We start from the raw sequence: 23998 nt of genomic DNA on the forward strand, positions 1-23998 counted from the left end.
GTAATAGATGAATTTTGCTATTTATGCAGTAAAATAGTGGTGATTTCCAAAGTAGAGAGGATATAAAATGTAGACTGGGAATGGCAAGGAAAGAATTTCTGATGAGAAATTTGTCAACATCAAATATAGATTTAAGTGTTAGGAAGTCTTTTCTGAAGGTATTTTTCTGGAGTATAACCTTTTATCGAAATGAAACATGGATGATAAGCAGTTCAGACAAAAAGAGAACAGAAGCCTTGAGTGTGGCTCTGTAGAAGTAGGCCGAAGATTAAATGTGCAGATCATGTGACTAATCAGGAACTACTAAACAGAATATAGGAGAAAAGAAATTTGTTGCATAACTTGATTAAAAGAAGGGATCAGTTGATAAGGCACATTCTGAGACATCAAAACGGATACAGGGATTAGTGAACACAGGGTTGTTTAGTGGGACTGAATATTGTAACTCCCAAATCCTCCAAAAATAAATGAAAAATATACCTATTCAAAAAAGCAGTTAAATATGCACTTGATGTCTTCCTTAGAGACAATCTTAACTCCTTCCAAATTAACAATATAAGTGTAGACCAGATGTGGCTTGAATTCAAAGTGATAGTATCAGCAGCAATTAAGATATTTATACCAAATAAACTAACAAACGATGGAGCTGATCCTCCTTGGCACACAAAATGGTTCAGAATACTGTTGCAGAAATAACGAAACAAACATGCCTAATTTAAACAGACTCAAAATCCCCAAGATTGTCGACCTTTTACAGAAGCTCGAAATTTATCGTGGACTTCATTGTGAGATGCTTACAATAGTTTCCACAACGAAACTTTATCTCAAAACCAGGCAGAAAATCCAAAGATATTCTGGACGTATGTAAAGTATGCTAGCGGCAAGACACAATGAATGCCTTCTCTGCATGATAGCAGTAGAGATACTATCAAAGATAGTGCTGCCAAAGCAGAGTTGCTAAACATAGCCTTCCAAACCACCTTCACAAAAGACGATGAAGAAAATATTCCAGAATTCAAATCAATAACAGCTGCCAACATGAGTAACGTTGAAGTAAATATCCTCAGAGTAGTGAAGCAATTTAAATAAGTTAATAAGAAACAGGACTGATCCACCATGGTACACAAACACGTCGGAACACTGATGCAGAAGCAACGAAAAAAGCATGCCAAATTCAAAAGAACGCAAATTCCCCAAGAGTGGCTAAATTTCATGGAACCTCAAAATTTAGTGCAGACGTCAATGCAAAATGCTTTTAATAGTTTCCACAATGAAAAATTATCTCAAAATATGGTAGAAAATCCAAAGAGATTCTGGTCGTATGTAAAGTACACCAGTGGCAAAAAACAATCAATACTCTCACTGCGTGATAGCGATGGAAATGTTACCGATGATGGTGCCACTAAAGCAGAGTTACTAAATATAGTTTTCTGTAATTCTTTCACAAAAGAAGACAAAGTAAATATTCCAGAATTTGAAACCAGAACAACTGTTAGCAAGAGTGACATAAAATTAGATATCTTAGGTGTTGCGAAACTACTCAAATCACTTAAGAAAGGCAAGTCTTCCGGCCCAGATGGTATACCAATCAGGTTCCTTTCAGAGTACGCAGACACAATAGTGCCTTTCTTAGTAATCATATACAACTGCTCACTTGATGAAGGGTCTGTTCCTAAAGACTGAAAAGTAGCACAGGTCACACCAATATTCAAGAAAGGAAATAGGAGTAAGCCATTGAATTACAGACCCATATCACTGACTTCAATTTGCAGTAGTAGGATTTTGGAGCATATTCTGTACTCGAACATTATGAATCACCTTGAAGAAAATGACTTATTGATACTTAATCAACACGGATTCAGAAAATATCATTCTTGTGCAACACAGCTAGCTCTTTATTCCCATGAAGTAATGAGTGTTGTTGACAAGGGATCTCAGATCGATTCCATATTCCTAGATTTCCAGAAGGCTTTTGATACCATTTCTCACAAGCAACTATTAATCAAATTGTGTGCATATGGAGTATCATCTCAGTTGTGTGACTGGATTCATGATTTTCTCTCAGAGAGGTCACAGTTCATAGTGATGGACGGTAAATCATCGAGTAGAACAGAAGTGATTTCTGGTGTTCCACAAGGTAGTGTCATAGGCCCTCTGCTGTTCCTGATTTACATAAATGATCTAGGTGATAATCTGAGCAGCCTCATTAGATTGTTTGCAGATGATGCTGTAATTTACCAACTAGTAAAATCATCAGATGATCAATTCCAATTACAAAATGATCTAGAGAAAATTTCTGTATGGTGCGAAAAGTGGTAATTGCCACTAAACAAAGAAAAGTGTGATGTCATCCACATAGCTACTAAAAGAAATCTGATAAATTTTGGGTATATGATAAATTGCACAAATCTAATGGCTGTCAATTTGACTAAATACCTAGGAATTATGATTACGAGCAACTTAAATTGGAAAGACCACATAGATAATATTGTGGGGAAGGCAAAACACAGGCTGCGCTTTGTTGGCAGAACACTTAGAAGATGCAACAAACCCAGTAAAGAGATAGCCTACATTACACTTGTCCATCCTCTGCTGGAATATTGTTGCATGTTGTGGGATGCTTGCCAGGTAGGATTGACGGAGGACATCAAAAAAGTGCAAAGGAGGGCAGCTCATCTCGTGTTATCGCACAATAGGGGTGAGAGTGTCACTGATATGACATGCAAGTTGGGGTGGCAGTCACTGAAACAAAGGCGGTTTTCTTTGTGGCGAGGTCTATCTATGAAATTTCAATCACCAACTTTCTCTTCCGAATGTGAAAATATTTTGTTGACACCCAGCTATGTGTGGAGAAATTATCATCATAATGAAATAAGGTCTGGAGCTCGTGGTCTTGCAGTAGCGTTTTCGCTTCCTGCGCACGGGGTCCCAGGTTTGATTCCTTGCGGGGTCAGGGATATTTCCTGCCTCGAGACGACTGGGTGTTGTCGTGTTGTCTTCATCATCATCATCATCATCATCATCATCATTCATCCCCATTATGGTCGGAGGAAGGCAATGGCAAACCACCTCCACTAGGACCTTGCCTAGTACGGCGCTGCAGGTCTTCCGCATCGTCCACAATGCTTCTCGGTGTATGGGACATCATCAATAAAATAAGAGAAAGCAGAGCTCAAATGGAAAGATTTAGGTGTTCCTTTTTCCCCACATGCCATTCGAGAGTGGAGTGGTAGAGAAGTATGTGAAAATGGTTCGAAGAACCCTCTGCCAGGCACTTAGGTGTGAATTGCAGAGTGACCATGTAGATGCAGATGTAGATAAAAGCAAGTCTTGTGGTTCAGATGGTATACCAATTAGGTTCCTTTCAGAGTATGCTGATGCAATAGCTCCATACTTAACAATCATATACAACTGTTTGCTTGACGAAAGATTCATACAAAAAGACTGGAAAGTTGCACAGTTCACACCAATATTCCAGAAAGGTAGTAGGTTAAATCCAGTAAATTACAGGACCATATCATTAATGTCAGTCTGCAGCAGGGTTTTGGAACATATATTGTGTTCAAATATTATGAATTACCTCGAACAAAATGGTCTATTGACACACTGTCAACATGGATTTAGAAAACATTGTTCTTGTGAAACACAACTAGCTCTTTACTCACATGAAGTGTTGAGTGATATTGACAAGGGATTACAGATTGTTTCCATATTTATGGATTTCTGAAGGCTTTTGACACTGTACCACACAAGTGGCTTGTACTGAAATTGCGTATGGAATATCATCTCAATTATGTGACTGGATTCATGATTTCATGTTGTAACGTCCACCCTCGGGCGTACGTTAACTCTTTAAAGCCTGTACTATGATAAGTTGACGGGCTTCACCTTATAGGAAAGGATTTTAGTACATATGTTGACCGCGTGTACCTAAATGGAAGCAAAACCGGACTTATACCCAGTCAGTAACAACAATGATACGTCAAGCAAGTATAAGTGCAATTACACATTAGGACAGGTAAGAAACGTACACTGCAGATGCTACTAATGGTTAATAATATGGTCGCCAGCCTAATTAGGCACTGAGTGAGTTTTTCCCTTGTACAAGTAGATGTACGTACAAGCATAACCACACGTAGTAATACTGTATTATATGGTGGATTTTAGTGCCAGAAAAATCTACTGAATTAAGATTTTCCCTTTTTGTACTAGTTTGAACAAGCTATAAATACACAACATTACACTACAATGATTACTATGAACTGCGTTTTGTCTATTGATCCGACTGAAATCGGACATAGGTCACCCTAGAAATAGCACTTTTGACACACACACATACAATGTCAATTTTAATAATGGTAAAACACTGATAAATTTAGGTTTTATCTTGACTTTAACTTTGCAATCACTTCAGAATTTAAATGAATAGAAAAGAAAAGAGTGAAAGGGGGGGGGGGGGGACCCTGAAACTGTTATGATCACAATGTTGAAACCATTAACTATTGGAAACATTAGTTACTCAAGATTTAAAAAATTATGAATTATTACTCTTATTGTCCAATTACTTCCTCATTTAACTACCATTATTTTTGTCTCAAATTAATTAAACTTCCTTACTAAGTCAATTCCAAATTTATCTTAGTACTCTGTCAGACCTTTGCTCTTTACTCATATTTTCATTAACAATAAAGCTCATTAAGATTCATTCTAGCATAAATAGGTCTGCAGTTAATTCTTATTAACATAAACTTTAAATCTTCATTTCGGGACACTCGGATTGCACAACATGTGGAAAGGACCCTGTCTAGGTTAGTGATTAGGATAATTCATTGATAGAACAAATCTGGTAAAAGTTAAGTTAGTATTGAACAGTCAGGACCAAAATTAACACTGGTCCACACGAATACAATTCTAGAGATTCAACCTGTGCGAGTCGATGCGGCGGTTGGCGGGCGGCGAGATGGCGAGACGCACAGCACACATACAATCACAGCTATGGCTTTTGCTGTAGCGGCACTTTGCTTCTTCTTGGCGTCGTAATCCTTTTTAATCCAGTGCCATTAGAATATAGCCACGCTGTATAGTCGTCGGACACGGCACATCCGAGGCTCAATGGAACCACTTTTTCCAGGATAGCCTCCTCAATCCGGTACGTGTTCCTCAGACCGATGCCCAACTCCGACTGGTACCGCTGCTGAGCCCGTTATGCCGTGCCGCGCCCGTGTGCATTTTCCCGCGCTCGCCTGCCATCCACCTTTTTCCGCTCCCCTACAGATAGGGTATTCACCAAAGGTTTTACATTCCACATATCTTAATACATGGCCTACGCATGGACCAGGCGCACAATTACAATTTCAGACATGTTACAATAGATTCAACAGGGATTACACCTCAATTTTGTTATAGCATTGCTTGAAATCTGACATAAATATTAATATTCACATCTAAAGTTGCTTACATTTTCTTTAACATAATTACACAAAAAGAAAAAGAAATGAAATTAAAACATTACGTACATTAATTCATCGAAATTCCAAAGAAAAAATTTATTATATGTTCAGTAGTTGTTGTTACACATGCCCCTGTTTCCAGAAAATTTTACGAAGTATAAATTTTATGGGAACATTAAATTTTACATTTATACAGTTGTTCTGAATCTTTAAGTGAATGTCCAAAAAAATTTATAACACATACTCCCTTTCACTCACATTATATAGGTCTATATTTTTTAACATATCAAGAACATTTACTTGTCATTTACTAAACATTTAACTACAAAAGCAAATATCTGTATATCCTATAAGACAATTTATTGCTGCTTGCATTGAATGGCAGTCCATTTCCTTACTTACCAAAAAAAAAAAAAAAAAAAAAAAAAAAAAAAAAAAAAAAAAAAAAAAAAAAAAAAAATAATAATATTCAGAAAATTTACTACACATATTTGCTGCCTATTATTCAGATTTGGGCAGTCCTTTTCACCTCATTTTACCACATCACTTGTATCACACTTACAATTCTCCTCTGACTATTTATCTGCCCACTTTGGTGTTTGGCAGTCCTTTATATTATGACTCATACACTGCCCATTTTCATTTTTTCGGCATTTACCCTTTCCTTTTCAGTCCTTTTCTCCATACATTCTTACATTTATAGTGCATTTGGTAATCTGAAACTCACATAACTACATTAGCATACTGATATTTGTATACATATATTTACAGAGATTAGTTACATTTTGAATAAAATAGTTTCAGCATATGGTACAGCACATTTACTGCAAATTGCTTTCTGAGTATCCTTATGTCACTCATTTCTATGAACATACAGTTTCAGGTTCACAACATTTCTTACACCTAAAGGTCTTTTGGATTTTGGGTAGGTCAGGTAGTAAGCATTGTCGTGTGGAATGTTCTGTATTATATATGGTCCATTATAAATATATTTAAATTTGGAAATTTCATGGTTCAGTTCACTAGACTTTTCGTGGGTTTTTAAAAGAACATAATCCCCAATTTTAAATTTTGAAACTTTCAGATTTTTATCGTGTCTTTTTGATCTAGATTCAGCTTTTTGCTTTGCCCTTTTTCTGACTAATTCTTTCTTTTGACTTAACCCCAAACTTGTACAAGGTGGAAACTCTAGTTTTTCCTCAATTAAACTTTTACTTCTGCTGCCTAACAAAATTTCTTCCGGTGGGAACCCAGTAGATTCATGATGTAAGGTGTTCATGACATTCTCAAAATCCGATATAAATCTGCCCCAGGCTCTAAATCATGCCCCTTCCTGTCTTTTTCCGCAACGCACCTTGGTCGACTGTGACATCGTCCCAAGATACGTTCCTGACCTGTGAACCATTTATATCTGGCGGCTTTTTCGGTTTCTGGAGTTCAAAGTCTTTGCTTACTTGAACTGGTTGCAAAATGAACACAGAGTCGACCGGTGGCTCTTTCTTTCTTTGTTCAGTCCCAACATCTGGGTTTTGTTTTGAAACTTCGTCATCATTAGTTACAATATCACAATTAGCTGTATCCCCCTTATTTTCGCTATTACCGAAATATTCATCATCTGAACTATCGTCAGAATCTGACCATTCTGGATCGCTTTCAGGTTCTAACATAAACGCTTTTCTGAGACAGGCACTAAGTTCTCCCTCTGCATTTTGGTCAGGCTTTAATTTTCATTCAATATCCTCTTTCGGCAAAACGGCATCATCATCAGCTTTACTCACATCTACTGTTAATTCATATTTCGTGTAATCCTCGTGGACTTCAATTACTTTTAGGTAATCACCTGCCTCTTCCTCACGGTGCCTTTCGGTAGCAGCTTTTACTGTTGGCGGATCATTAACAGAAGTTACTCCCTCGTCAATGCTAAGGATTTCGTCCTCCAATTCCTCCCTATTTTTCACCTTTGTCCTATCGGCAGCACGCGTACTTTGCGCGGCGCTATTTACTGTCTCTTCTTCAAACTCTGGCCACGTCACCTTATCGACATCCCTACTACCTCCTTTTTCACTAATCAACTTCCTTGCCTCATACTCCTTCTTAAAATCCTCCCACTCACATTGCTTTAGGCCCTTGTACAGATCGTCGATCTGCACACACCAATCAGTTACTTCTGCTAGATCATTCTCGCCTTTTACTTCATTGTAAACACTGCTAACCGCACCTCTCTGTGTATTCACAGTTTCATCTATTATTTCCTTCTCCACGGGATTATCACTCGTAATATATTCACCAGCTCTTACGGCTATGTTCATACCTAATGCTGCCGTATTGCTAGTGGCTTCTCTCCGAACAGCTGTTCTGCTAGGCTGGGTCGTTGCCCTCTGATGCTCCACTCGCCTGACATGTAGCGCTCTGTGCGGCAGAGATGACTCATTCTGGCTCGCACCTGACGCTTGTTTCGCAACAATACGTTGCGTCGTTCCACGCCTGTCTCTAACCTGTCTCATAACTTTACTGTCAATTCGGTAACCTTTCTTAAATCGGGGCCGGTATATATTGTCCGCTTCCGTTTGGCCCGCAACGTTCGCGGAAATCAGTTTTCCGCGTCGTTATTATTTTGCGCGGTGTATCCTCTACCGCGACCTAGATAACTTCCTCGGCCTCTGCCTCTGCCTCTACCTCTCTGTATCATATTGACGCGAAACCCTTCGCTGTCATTTCTCTCGTCATTATTACGGTTATTTCGGTTACCAAAATTTAGATAATTGGCACGACTTTCGCGCCAGTGGTCTTCGTCTTCGACCCTTTCGAGAAACGCTTGGAAGCTGCGATGATTGCTTCCCACGTATCTATTTGAATCTTCTGGAAGCTTTTTATATAGTTCCCAGATGATTTCTGAATCTGATCTTCGACCTCTTAAATGCGTCAATTTCCGTTACCAATATTCGCAGAAATCTCTCAGAGAATTCCTGCCCCTGTTATCATGAAGCTTGGCCATGATAAACTCGCTCCATAAATGATCCTGTTTTTGTTCGGACCAATATTCTTCTGTAAACTTTAGTTTAAACTCTTCGAACGTCATTCGTTTGGTATTCAAATTAATTCCCCAGCGCTTAGCGTCACCTGCTAAGGCGCTAATTACTACGTTTATCTTTTCCTGATCAGATAAGTGTTCAGGAAATATTCTCTCGCAATTTTTGATGAAATCTAACGGATGCCATCCGTTATGTTTCTTGGCGGGATCAAAGCGTTCCTCACCTTCTAACAGCTTTGTAATTGGTGTGCCATTACAAACAACACCAGGTCTATCTTTAATTTTACTCTCTAGATCGAAAATTTTGCCTTGAATTTTCGAAGTATTTTGTTCGCATTTTTGTACACATCCGATAACTTTCTCACCTAAATCTCTTTCAGTGTCTGAAACTGCCTTTTTCAATTGCGAGATTCCGTGTTGACATTCGTTTACGATCTCAGTTTTGAGACCGAAAACTTTTTCGTCTACTTTTGTTTCGACCAGAGGCTCTACTTTCTCTTGGATGTTGAGAATTTCAACATCAAATCTACTATTAATGTTGTCAATTTCCCCCTGCATAGTATCCATATTCTTATTAATTGTGTCAATTTCTAACTTCATAGTATTTACCACAGAACTTAAACTACCCACTTTTTGTTCTACCTGTTCTATTTGTTTACTAATTTTAATTCCTTGTTCTTCAACCTGTGCTTTAAGCTGACCAACTTGTTTTTTAAATTGCTTGTCAACGTGTGTTTTAAGCTGATCATTCTGAGTTTTGAGCTGCTGATCGACATGTGTTTTAAGCTGATTAACCTGATTACTGACTTGTGTTTGAAGCTGATCATTCTGTGTTTTGATCTGCTCACTCTGTCCTGAAATTTGTTTGGTTAATTGTTCAAATAAATCGTTTATGCTTAAAATTTTCACACTGTTTTGTTCTACGGAATCGGTGTATTCCGATCCTACTTCAAAAGTTTCTTTCGGTTCTTTCTTTATCTGTGGAGAATCAAACATGTCAGTGGATTCATTCACATACCCACTATCATCTACAAAGTCACCCTCTGATTCCTGTTTTGTCCCTTGCTGTGTTCGAGGCGATCTCAACCTTTCAATCTGTTCATTAACATGTTCATGGTATTGTATGTACGCCAATTGTCTTTCGCTAACGCCATCTGTTATCTGGCTGCGTAAACTCCTGCTACTGCCATGCGCCTCTTCCGTTATGCTCGGCACATCCACTCCGTCTACTTTCCTGTCCATACTGAATGTACGCTACACCACACTACCGTACTTGACGTTCACTGCTATTTGTTTTACTGAATACTATTGCAATACGTGCCACTGAACATCCACTGCTTGGTATTCACATTAATTTGTGACCGACAACAACTGGATGTCCTGTCACCGGGAAGCCACTTGTAACGTCCACCCTCGGGCGTACGTTAACTCTTTAAAGCCTGTACTATGATAAGTTGACAGGCTTCACCTTATAGGAAAGGATTTTAGTACATATGTTGACCGCGTGTACCTAAATGGAAGCAAAACCGGACTTATACCCAGTCAGTAACAACAATGATACGTCAAGCAAGTATAAGTGCAATTACACATTAGGACAGGTAAGAAACGTACACTGCAGATGCTACTAATGGTTAATAATATGGTCGCCAGCCTAATTAGGCACTGAGTGAGTTTTTCCCTTGTACAAGTAGATGTACGTACAAGCATAACCACACGTAGTAATACTGTATTATATGGTGGATTTTAGTGCCAGAAAAATCTACTGAATTAAGATTTTCCCTTTTTGTACTAGTTTGAACAAGCTATAAATACACAACATTACACTACAATGATTACTATGAACTGCGTTTTGTCTATTGATCCGACTGAAATCGGACATAGGTCACCCTAGAAATAGCACTTTTGACACACACACATACAATGTCAATTTTAATAATGGTAAAACACTGATAAATTTAGGTTTTATCTTGACTTTAACTTTGCAATCACTTCAGAATTTAAATGAATAGAAAAGAAAAGAGTGAAAGGGGGGGGGGGGGGGGGGACCCTGAAACTGTTATGATCACAATGTTGAAACCATTAACTATTGGAAACATTAGTTACTCAAGATTTAAAAAATTATGAATTATTACTCTTATTGTCCAATTACTTCCTCATTTAACTACCATTATTTTTGTCTCAAATTAATTAAACTTCCTTACTAAGTCAATTCCAAATTTATCTTAGTACTCTGTCAGACCTTTGCTCTTTACTCATATTTTCATTAACAATAAAGCTCATTAAGATTCATTCTAGCATAAATAGGTCTGCAGTTAATTCTTATTAACATAAACTTTAAATCTTCATTTCGGGACACTCGGATTGCACAACATGTGGAAAGGACCCTGTCTAGGTTAGTGATTAGGATAATTCATTGATAGAACAAATCTGGTAAAAGTTAAGTTAGTATTGAACAGTCAGGAACAAAATTAACACTGGTCCACACGAATACAATTCTAAAGATTCAACCTGTGCAAGTCGATGCGGCGGGCGGTGAGATGGCGAGACGCACAGCACACTTTCCGCTCCCCTACAGATAGGGTATTCACCAAAGGTTTTACATTCCACATATCTTAATACATTGCCTACGCATGGACCAGGCGCACAATTACAATTTCAGACATGTTACGATAGATTCAACAGGGATTACTCCTCAATTTTGTTATAGCATTGCTTGAAATCTGACATAAATATTAATATTCACATCTAAAGTTGCTTACATTTTCTTTAACATAATTACACCAAAAGAAAAAGAAATGAAATTAAAACATTACATACATTAATTCATCTAAATTCCAAAGAAAAAATTTATTATATTTTCAGTAGTTGTTGTTACACTGTCAGAGAGGTCACATTTCATAGTAACTGATAGAAAGTCATCAAGTAAAACAGAAGTGACTTCTGGTGTTCCCCAATGTAGTATTATAGGCCCTTTCCTATTCCTTATCTGTATGAAGAATTTGGGAAACAATCTGAGCAGCCCTCTTAGGTTGTTTGCAGATGACGCTGTCATTTATCGACTGATAAATTGCAAAACAATTTAGAAAAGATATCTGTATGCCAAAAAAATTGGCAGTTGACTCTAAATAACAATAAGTGTGAGGTCATCCACATGAGTGCTAAAAGGAATCCATTAAATTTCAGTTAGACGATAAATCGGTCAAATCTAAAGGCCATAAATCAACTAAATACCTAGGAATTACAATTATGAACAATTTAAATTGGAAGGAACACACAGAATATGTTGTGGGGAAGGCTAAACAAAGACTGCGTTTTATTGGCAGGACACATAGAAAATGTAACAGATCTACTAAGAACATTACCTACACATGCTCGTCTGTCCTCTTTTAGAATACTGCTGCATGGTGTAGGATCCATACCATATAGGATTGATGGAGTACATTTAAGAATTTCAAAGAAGGGCAGCACATTTTGTATTATCGCGAAATAGGGGAGAAAGTGTCACTGAAATGATACAGGAATTGTGTTGAACATCATTAAAACAAAGGAGTTTTTCATTGGGGCGGAATATTCTCACAAAACTCCCATCACCAACTTTCTCCTCCCAATGTCAAAATATTTTGTTGACACCATGATGACCATGATAAAACAAGGGAAATCAGAGCTTGTACGGAAATATATAGTTGTTCATTCCTTCCACATGCTATACAAGATTGGAATAATAGAGAATTGTGAAGGTGGTTCAATGAACCCTCTGCCAGGCACTTAAATGTGATTTGCAGAGTATCCATGTAGATGTAGATGTAAAAATCAGTTTAGTACTGGATGGAGAGGGTGGAGGGGGGGGGGGGGGCGGAACTTGTAGTGGGACGCAAGAGGCGAGTACAGTAAGTAGGTTAAAATTGATGTCGGTTGCAACAGTTGTTCGGAGATGAAGAGGATTGCACATGATAGAGCAGCTTGCAGTGCTACATCAAACATATCTTCAGATGGAAGACCACAATACCAAGAAAAGCAAGAAATGATATCTGATCTTGCAACACTTTAAAAAAACTACTACAGTCCGCCCATATTGTACCTTCAATCTGCAAGTGGGTAATAGACATTTTGCTCACTAAAGTTACTAACAAAAAATATACAGTAAATATTTAAACACAAATGTGCAAATATGTTAGGAGTTCTTCCTTGCGCTCATCACCTGAAAATGCATCAACATACAATCGTTGTTTTCTCTTCAACAGCTGTTGGATCTCTGGCAGGATGTGGACTCCTGAAGTCACTCCTTTTAAACAACAGAGTTAATGTGAAACCAGATTAATATTTTCTCTGATATGGAATACATTTGGTATGTGTCTGAGTCAGTGTATTAGGCCATTAACCAGTCAAGGTGGTAATGAAGAGGTGTAGTTTTGGTTTTGGAACAAAACTTGAAAAGGAGTGAGGGAGAGAAGATGGTTCACATCATAGTGCCAACTTCAGGCAGCCTGGGTCCTGAAGCATGGGCATCAGTTTTCTCCCCCAAAAACTCATGTCATATAGTTTTGTTGACTCAGGACTGTGTATACTCATACAGAACATAACCTAGGTAACTAGCTTAAAGTTGATGAAAATTTCAAATTTTTGGTCCTTTTATTCAACAGTATGTTTTTTTTAAATCGTTACCACAGTTATAGTAGCTAAAGGCAAATTACATGAGGAAACTTAGTACCCAAAGATATATGAGCAATGCCTCCTGGAGAGCAGACCATACAGTTCTTCTGCACTTCTACAAAGCTTTGATCTTATCCCCCCCCCCTCCCCCTCTCCCCCTGTGTGCCATGGACTATGGATGTGTTGCTGACAGACTGGTAGCACAGTCAGTACTGAATTTGTTAGATTTTGCCCACCACAGTGTTGTATGTTTGGAAATTGGAGCCTGTCATACAAGTGTCATAGACAGTTTCCTCATGGAAGCTGGTATTTCAAAACGAGTGAAAGACACCAGAAACTCTTGGTGTCCTTTATTGTCACAATTCATCAGATGCCCACCCAGCCATGTTACTTCAGCCTGTTTCACAACCAGCAGTTCATATTGCTCACAAATCACCCAAAAATTGGTAGCTAAATGGGGTACCTTTGGAAGCTCTGTGCAAGGATGTTCAATTTTCCCCTCCTGTCTGTGTACAAGGAGGTTGCTCGTGGCACTCTCCGTGGGGTATGCCCAGTCCTGTGATTGGGATGCACCTCTTCTGAGACCCCTGATGAAAATGAAGACTCAGCCATTCTTGTATACTTACACTGTTCAGTTCTCCATCACTACCCAAATTCAAGATGCGTCTACATAGGTGAATCAAAAGTCAGTGACAGTTGGTTAGGTCTGTGCATACACAGGGTGGCACGAAAAGCATTCTCTGCTGAGTGCCTTCAGTATATTCACTGCAGAGTTGATAGCTAAATCTTGCACTTTCCAATACATTAAAACTCTCTCTACAAAGGACCACCTCACTCATAGCAAATTCATCAGCTGCTTACAAGGAATATATCTTAAGTCAGGGGAGTGCAATAGGTGGTATAGCACTTAGCAGCCTGTGTTACCACACAGATGTTTTGGTCACTAACATCTGAGACATATTAATTAATCTCCACAGCTTAAGAGTCACCCTGACATTCATGTGGAACCCTAGCCATGTGGGCATACCTGGAAATGAACTCGCTGGCAAAAGAGCTATATAAGTAACCACAGGAGAAAAAGCTGAACTTGGAATACCAGTCACAGACCTACGATTGCAACTGAGACACCAAATTTTGAAAACCTTGGATATGGAATACCAGGCTACCACATCTGCAAACAAGCTGGCGTGGTTAAAGATAGCACCAAGGCATGGCATACTTCTCTCTGAGCCTCCCAGGAAGATGGATTTTTGCTGTGCCAACCATGTATCAGCCACACAAGACCTACCCACGAGTTCCTAGTTCATTGAGAGGACTCGCCCCAGTGCAGCTGTGGTATCCTTTAACAGTAGTCTATATTCTCACAATGTGTACTCTGCTGCCTATTCTGAGATGACTAATGAACCTGTCTACCTCCCTACCCCAGATACTTGTGGAAGATGGGAAGGGAGCTTAGAAAGTCATACATTTCCAGAAAAAGCAGGTATCATAGGAAAATTTAATGCACTTCAATGTTTGACATCTTGGGCAGATGTGGAGGGAGTGCCTGTCACTGTGATGTGTACCCTGAGAGGCCTCCAGCTGCTATCTTCTCCTGCTTTGACATGCACCATTAAATATTTATATCGATATTGTATTTATCACCAGTGTCACCCAATAAGATCTGTAGTGCATACAAGTCTTCATTTTCTTGCTCCATTTTAGTCACAGTGAATCTGATGGTCCATCTTGATGTACACTTTAGCAATGTCAGAATGGGATGGATACAGATGGTGTATTTCCTGCCACAGATATCTGCCATGGGTAGCTTTTAAGGTGCTGCTTCTGCATGCAATCCCTGTACCAGGGTTGGAACTTTAATAGTGGCAACTGTTTATTAACAGCTCATACAAATTAGATACATGTTTCAAAGTTTTACTGACCTTCAGAGTAGTCACCAGCATTGTGTATAACCTGTTGCCAGTGATGTGGAAGTCATAGGATACTCTTAGCAGTGCCAGTTGTGTTGACAGTTGGAGCAGTGCAGTCTATTGCCTGACAAATTTGCAGCAGTTCTGAAGTGAATGCCTTGAAGTGTTTCCTTCAGTTTAGAAATCAAGTTGAACTCATGAGGGCTTAAGTCAGGGGAGTGCAATAGGTGGTATAGCACTTAGCAGCCCCATCAGTCAAACAAATCAGTAACATCTTGCACTGTACATGCTTGAGCATTATCCTGCAAAAGGATGGTCAGGTCCTGCAGAAAGTGTCATCACTTCTGTCTCTATGCTGCTCGTTTTTGGAACACAACTTACGATCATAATGGAAACAGCTAGTTTTTCATAAAAGTCCAGGAATGTTTTAAATTTGATTGTTTGCATGCATGAAATTGAGGTATGGTATGAAATGTTAATAGATCTATGAATATCGTATTAAGCCCTCTACAAATATCATATTAAGCCCCAGTCTGGCATACTTTTCTAAACTTGTAAATATTAAATTTTAATCATTTTTTCCTTTGGGTGTGTTATCAAAATGTCAACAAAGGAAACCATTTTCAATGAAGAGTAATTAGATTCTGAAACAAACTCTTAATTTATTAGTTAAGGAAAGGACCAACCAATATACAAGGTTACTGTGACAAAAGGAAAATATCTTTTGATTTATCCAACATGGAATGTGACTTGTAATATATCATACTAAAGGAGTAGCTCATATGATTTTCCTTAACAGAGGATCAACCTTCTGTTAAAAACTTTTTTCTGTAAATCTACAAATTTCCCAAGAGAAAGAGGAAATGTTACTAGTAACAGCAAACTAGAAATCCACCCACACAGTCAATTACAAGCAAGTACTGATGTTTCAAACAAACTTTAGATAGTCAGTGTGTTAATGACAAAAACCTGCCCAGCAGTCAGTTGAATCATGTTTTATGAGGGGTGATGTTACGAAAACTGAAGCAATATGGACTTTGAAATTTTCATGAAATTCGTGTTCAGATGTTGGCAAGGCATCCAAACTGATGTTTCCAAACAGTGTAGTTGCTATTGAATTCACAGTGGGTGCAACAAAGTGCAAATATATTGTAAACTATTGTCACACTTTCAATTTCCCTGATGATCTTAAAAATAAGCTGTGTCATTGTGATTGTCTTATGTTTTGAAGAGTCACGAAGTTTCTTGATGTTAGTAGAAGCAGAGTTCTTAAATAGTAGTTTAACAGTGTGGTTTTAGGTGGAGCTACTGCACAAGATTTACATTGAAGTTATATTGTATGAATCTGACCATTAGATAAGGAAAAAAAAAATAATTCTTCTGCTTTTTTTGGACTGACCTAATGTGAATCTTAAGTCTTTTGAGTAGGTTAGAGGAGACCATGGTGGAAGAGAATACTGATGGAAAAAAGCTCATTAACATTGGAGTTTGTGGGCTACATATTGTGAATGAAGCGAGAAATTCTGCTCTGCAAACTGCAGAGTGGAATGGGGATGATTTTTTTCCAAAATGTGTATTGTATTATCAGCGACTTTCCTACCTGCCACATGAAACATAATTAAATGGAAAAAAGGTTTCTTTTAAAACACTGTACTACTTGATTGTTGGAAATTTGTCATTTGTTGATAGTTTTGCCAATTGTGAATGATGTTATGTCATTGATTGATTCAAGAAAAAGTCTTAGTTACCAAACCATTAAGAAATATTTCACCACAAACATAAGAAATTTAGATTAAATGTAAACCATAATCTTCCAATACTATTCCTTAAGAACATGAATCAGTTTTAAGATAGTTTCAAACTTCTGACCCATGTGTTCCCTATTTATTTTCAGATTTACAAATTCTTCTTAAAAATAAATCAAAAGACAAACTTACATGATGTAAAATATATAGATATTGATTTTCAAATGAAAAGGTTTCTTGAAGAAGTAAAAGGAAATTATTCTCATATTCAAATGACTGGAGTGTCAAAGCATACTGAAAAGTTATTAGAAAAATACTCAATCAATTACAGAGCTGCACAGTGTTTAAGATTATTAGAGCCTAATAGAATTTTTAAATGAACAGACCAAGGATAATTAAGGGTTAACATTGTACTAGAATGATTTTACGCTGCTAATAGAATCTGTGACAGCATTGTTGAAAAATCCAAAATCCAGAATAGTAGTAGAATTACAGTGAAGCCTATACTGAATTAAATTTGAAAACTTATTTGGGAAAATGCAAATTTGTCTTCAAGACTAGATGACTTTTATTCATGTTTAATGTGCTAAAAATACCAGGATCTTTGGCAAGCTATGAAACTGAGTTTAGTCTTTTCACATGGGAATGCAAGAGTTGGGAGTTGTTTTTTTCTATAAATAGAAATGTAGTGTTGAAAACTAATGTGAACAACATTTAGTTATCCATAGGACAGTAGGAAATGTAATAAGATTCCATCAGAGCATTCACAATATACATTACCCAAGCATTGTTGACAAAGTTTAGAGCTGCCCACAGAAGATATGAGGAAAACCTCCAAGAATCAATAAAATCTGAAAAAGAAGAGGAAAAGAAAAAGTTATCATTGGAAGTACCGAAACTTCAGAAGATGAGGAAAGTGAACAATCTTAAAGATTTAATAAAAGAAGAAAACATAAAATCAAAAATTAAAATTCTGGAGGAGAAAAAACAACAATAATGAATTTTTGTGGGTGCAGTAATGTTTGCATGTTTCAGTCTTGTTTGTTGTTACAGATGCTGAAATTTGTGTTATTACTGTTAGTAATTTAGTACTATATATGTAATATAAAACTGATGTACTTCTTACTGTTAGTTCTGTGTTTGAGTTCTGTAGGCTACAGTTTCAAATAAACTATATGAAAAATGTAACTCCCCAAGAAATTATAGAAAGGAGGGTGTCAGACGGCTGTGGGGATTGTGGAGGCTGATAAATAAAAGTTTAAAAAAAAGTCCTTAGAAAGTGACTGAAAATGTGTGTATTGAGAGTTGAAGGTTAGGGAAAGTTTATTTATTTATTTATTTAGTCATGAGAAGTCCAGGAAATCAATACCAAAATAAAAGTATGAACTATGTTAAAGCTGCTTTAAACAGTGTACACCATCATAGCATTTAACTGTTTGATCTCCTTAGTAGAGGTACAAAAAGAAAATATTCTGTATGTTTGTTTCATCTGTTTTGATTCAGGATTTGCAAGACTCAAATGTGAATCCCAGTGGGATATTCTGCCTGTATCCTGGATGCTACCTCCACAAATACCAGCAGAATCACTTGGAGGTGTGTTCAAAATCGACTGGCTGTGCAGGTGAGTGATATACACTACTCCTAAATTTATATATGCATTTGTCTGTGTGCATATGTGTTTGTGTGTGTGTGTGTGTGTGTGTGTGTGTGTGTGTGTGTGTGTGTGTGAGAGAGAGAGAGAGAGAGAGAGGATGCCAACAGTCTGGTGCAAGTTTTTTAGTGAGATGCCAATTTGGTAATTTGTTTGTTCATGAGCCAATGACATCTGGCATGCCCTGCCATCCAAGTACGAATAAGGCACAATGTTGCTTACATTAGGTGATTGGGTGAAAACCAGTGTTTCCAATTCAGCAAGGCCATTGGCAGACAAAATGCCACATACACAAATATGCTGCCTTTGTCATTATTTGCTGCAGTGTCCCCCCACCCCCCCTCCTCACATTTATTTATTTTTCGTTTTTCAGTGGTATTGCCTAACTCAATGAACTGCATCAACCTCTAAGTGACTAGACTGTTGATGGTGTTGTAAATATTAAACCTTCTAAAACATATGGTAATTTGGCAGGTAGATATCATGAGTTCCAACAAACTAAATAAGTATTTTAAAACGAAGAACGTTACCTGGTTAAACAACACCAACTGGGGCAAAAGTGGTGACTAGAAGAAAGGAAGATAAATGTTTGGTGTACAATCCATATCATGGAAAGCAGGTTCTTTCTTAATGAGATCCAAAACTTCCATGTTGGAGTTAGATTAAAATGGTGTGCATTAGAAAGGAGTGTATTTTACCCATCTAACTATGTACCTGCGTGTATCTGAAAAGTGATCTTTCAGAGCAGGTGTGACCAATATACACCACTTCCCTCTTCACTTCATTATTATATGTGCAGAAGTCTGTCTGTGATGTCCTCAATGATTTTTTAGTATGATATATCATATATACAGGGTGGTCCATTGATCATTACTGGGCCAAATATCTCACGAAATAAGCGTCAAACGAAAAAACTACAAAGAACGAAACTTGTCTAGCTTGAAGGGGGAAACCAGATGGAGCTATGGTTGGCCCGCTAGATGGAGCTGCCATAGGTCAAATGCATATTAACTGCATTTTTTAAAATAGGAACCCCCATTTTTTATTACATATTTGCGTAGTATGTAAAGAAATATGAATGTTTTAGTTGGACCACTTTTTTTGCTTTGTGATAGGTGGTGCTATAATAGTCACAAACATATGGCTCACAATTTTAGACAAACAGTTGGTAACAGGTAGGTTTTTTTAAATTAAAATACAGAACATAGGTACATTTGAACATTTTATTTCTGTTGTTCCAATGTGATACATGTATCTTTTGGAACTTATCATCTCTGAGAACACATGCTGTTACAGCGTGATTAACTGTAAATACCACGTTAATGCAATAAATGCTCAAAATGATGTCCGGCAACCTCAATGCATTTGGCAATACGTATAATGACATTCCTCTCAACAGCGAGTAGTTCACCTTCCGTAATGTTCGCACATGCATTGACAATGCGCTGACACATGTTGTCCGGTGTTGTCGGTGGATCACGATAGCAAATATCCTTCAACTTTCCCCGCAGAAAAAAATCCGGGGACGTCAAGATCCGGTGAACGTGCGGGCAATGGTATGGTGCTTTGACGACTAATCCACCTGTCATGAAATATGCTATTCAATACCGCTTCAACCTCATGCGAGCTATGTGCCGGACATCCATCATGTTGGAAGTACATTGCCATTCTGTCATGCGGTGAAACATCTTGTAGTAACATTGGTAGAACATTACATATGAAATCAGCATACATTGCACCATTTAGATTGACATCGATAAAAAGGGGGCCAATTATCCTTCCTCCCATAATGCCGCACCATACATTAACCTGCCAAGGTCGCTGATCTTCCACTTGTCGCAGCCATCGTGGATTTTCTATTGCCCAATAGTACATATTATGCTGGTTTACATTACCACTGTTGGTGAATGATGCTTCATTGCTAAATAGAACGTGTGCAAAAAATCTGTTCCCTGCCATCGTTGGATAAGCAGCTGCAGCAGCAAGTCGTATACTCCTAGCTCACTCATTTGCTACATAGTTTAATTCTTAATTTCTTTGCGTGTTTTTGGTACTTGCATTGTCTAATTCATAAATTTCTGGCGTATTATAGTATTTGAGAGTTGTAGCATTGCGTTTTAGTACCTGATTAGTGTAAATTCGCGTAGTCGTTTGTCTTCTGTTTTTGTTTTGAACGGCCAGTGTCAGTTGGTCACAGTCAGTGTGCTCCCTGCCATCGTTGGATAAGCAGCTGCAGCAGCAAGTCGTATACTCCTAGCTCACTCATTTGTTACATAGTTTAATTCTTAATTTCTTTGCGTGTTTTTGGTACTTCATCTACATCTACATCTATACTCCGCGAGCCACCTTACGGTGTGTGGCGGAGGGTACTTATTGTACCACTATCTGATCCCCCCTTCCCTGTTCCATTCACGAATTGTGCGTGGAAAGAACGACTGCTTGTAAGTCTCCGTATTTGCTCTAATTTCTCGGATCTTTTCGTTGTGATCATTACGCGAGATATATGTGGGCGGTAGTAATATGTTGCCCATCTCTTCCCGGAATGTGCTCTCTCGTAATTTCGATAATAAACCTCTCCGTATTGCGTAACGCCTTTCTTGAAGTGTCCGCCACTGGAGCTTGTTCAGCATCTCCGTAACGCTCTCGCGCTGACTAAATGTCCCCATGACGAATCGCGCTGCTTTTCGCTGGATCATGTCTATATCTTTTATTAATCCAACCTGGTAAGGGTCCCATACTGATGAGCAATACTCAAGAATCGGACGAACAAGCGTTTTGTAAGCTACTTCTTTCGTCGATGAGTCACATTTTCTTAGAATTCTTCCTATGAATCTCAACCTGGCGCCTGCTTTTCCCACTATTTGTTTTATGTGATCATTCCACTTCAGATCGCTCCGGATAGTAACTCCTAAGTATTTTACGGTCGTTACCGCTTCCAATGATTTACCACCTATGGCATAATCGTACTGGAATGGATTTCTGCCCCTATGTATGCGCATTATATTACATTTATCTACGTTTAGGGAAAGCTGCCAGCTGTCGCACCATGCATTAATCCTCTGCAGGTCCTCCTGGAGTACGTACGAGTCTTCTGATGTTGCTACTTTCTTGTAGACAACCGTGTCATCTGCAAATAGCCTCACGGAGCTACCGATGTTGTCAACTAAGTCATTTATGTATATTGTAAACAATAAAGGTCCTATCACGCTTCCCTGCGGTACTCCCGAAATTACCTCTACATCTGCAGATTTTGAACCGTTAAGAATGACATGTTGTGTTCTTTCTTCTAGGAAATCCTGAATCCAATCACAAACCTGGTCCGATATTCCGTAAGCTCGTATTTTTTTCACTAAACGTAAGTGCGGAACCGTATCAAATGCCTTCCTGAAGTCCAGGAATACGGCATCAATCTGCTCGCCAGTGTCTACGGCACTGTGAATTTCTTGGGCAAATAGGGCGAGCTGAGTTTCACATGATCTCTGTTTGGAATGTCTTTCACTGGTACTTGCATTGTTTAATTCATAAATTTCTGACGTATTATAGTATTTGAGAGTTGTAGCATCGCGTTTTAGTACCTGAATAGTGTAAATTCGTGTAGTCTCCTTCTGCCACCGAGCAGTGTGTCAGCAGTGCGCAAGTAGCAGCATTACTGCATTTACTAGGCAATCTTGTATTTTAATAACCGTTTAAATTTTGTGTCGATTTGTTTGCGCTCTCTCTAGACTAGTTCAGACGTTCTTTGCACAACAGTTTTTAGCATGGATAGGGACTGCAACTGCTGTGTTCGGATGCAGGCTGAGTTGGCATCCCTTCACTCCCAGCTTCAGGCGGTGTTGGCTTCGGTCACACAGCTTGAGGCTGTTGCCAGTGGGCATCACTGTGGGGTTCCGGATGGGGGTTTGTCGGGGACGGCCAGCTCGTCCCACGCATCCCCCGATTGGACTACGACTGTGGTTGCCCGGGATACTTCCCGCATTGAGGCTGATCCCTCACCTGTGGTAGAGTGGGAGGTCGTCTCAAGGTGTGGCAGGGGGTGAAAGACATTCCAGAGGGCTGAACGGAAGGCCTCTCCAGTTTGTCTGACGAACCGGTTTCAGGCTCTGTCTCAGGCTGATACTGATCTTCGGCCTGACATGGCTGCTTGTCCTGTTCCAAAGGTTGCCCCTCAGTCTGCAAGATCTGAGCGGTCGCAGAGGGTGGGCTTACTGGTAGTTGGGAGCTCCAACGTCAGGCGCGTAATGGGGCCCTTTAGGGATATGGCAGCAAGAGAGGGGAAGAAAACCAATGTGCACTCCGTGTGCTGTGTCCTTCCGGATTCCATGAAGGGTACAGGGTGCACCCAGCTGCAGATGGTCACTCATGTCGGCACCAATGATGTGTGTCGCTATGGATCCGAGGAAATCCTCTCTGGCTTCCAGCGGCTATCTGATTTGGTGAAGACTGCCAGTCTCGCTAGCAGGATGAAAGCAGAGCTCACCATCTGCAGCATCGTCGACAGAACTGACTGCGGACCTGTGGTACAGAGCCGAGTGGAGGGTCTGAATCAGAGTCTGAGACGGTTCTGCGACCGTGTGGGCTGCAGATTCCTCGACTTGCGCCATAGGGTGGTGGGGTTTCGGGTTCCGCTGGATAGGTCAGGAGTCCACTACACGCAACAAGCGGCTACACGGGTAGCAGGGGTTGTGTGGCATGGGCTGGGTGGTTTTTTAGGTTAGATGGCCTTGGGCAAGTACAGAAAGGGCAACAGCCTCAACGGGTGCAGGGCAAAGTCAGGACATGCTGGGACCAAGCAGCAATCGGTATTGTAATTGTAAACTGTCGAAGCTGTGTTGGTAAAGTACCGGAACTTCAAGCGCTGATAGAAAGCACCGAAGCCGAAATTGTTATAGGTACAGAAAGCTGGTTGAAGCAAGAGATAATTTCTGCAGAAATTTTTACAAAGGTACAGACGGTGTTTAGAAAGGATAGATTGCATGCAACCGGTGGTGGAGTGTTCGTCGCTGTTAGTAGTAGTTTATCCTGTAGTGAAATAGAAGTGGATAGTTCCTGTGAATTATTATGGGTGGAGGTTACACTCAACAACCGAACTAGGTTAATAATTGGCTCCTTTTACCGACCTCCCGACTCAGCAGCATTAGTGGCAGAACAACTGAGAGAAAATTTGGAATACATTTCACATAAATTTCCTCAGCATGTTATAGTCTTAGGTGGAGATTTCAATTTACCAGATATAGACTGGTACACTCAGATGTTTAGGACGGGTGGTAGGGACAGAGCATCGAGTGACATTATACTGAGTGCACTATCCGAAAATTACCTCGAGCAATTAAACAGAGAACCGACTTGTGAAGATAACATCTTGGACCTACTGATAACAAACAGACGTGAACTTTTCGACTCTGTATATACAGAACAGGGAATCAGTGATCATAAGGCCATTGCAGCATCCCTGAATATGGAAGTTAGTAGGAATATAAAAAAAGGGAGGAAGGTTTATCTGTTTAGCAAGAGTAATAGTAGGCAGATTTCAGACTACCTAACAGATCAAAACGAAAATTTCT

General features: G+C 39.1%; 1 protein-coding gene across 1 annotated transcript in view; it reads left to right on the top strand.

Moving 5' to 3' along the window:
* LOC126469698 (uncharacterized) overlaps positions 1–23998 on the top strand; it is an 894140-nt gene that overhangs the window by 749876 nt on the left and 120266 nt on the right. The window contains exon 33 of the mRNA XM_050096872.1: positions 18290–18407. Coding sequence (XP_049952829.1) covers positions 18290–18407 — 118 coding nt within the window. The remainder of the gene's footprint in view (positions 1–18289; positions 18408–23998) is intronic.

This window comes from Schistocerca serialis, chromosome 3, assembly GCF_023864345.2.
Source record: "Schistocerca serialis cubense isolate TAMUIC-IGC-003099 chromosome 3, iqSchSeri2.2, whole genome shotgun sequence".
Taxonomy (NCBI): Eukaryota; Metazoa; Arthropoda; class Insecta; order Orthoptera; family Acrididae; genus Schistocerca; species Schistocerca serialis.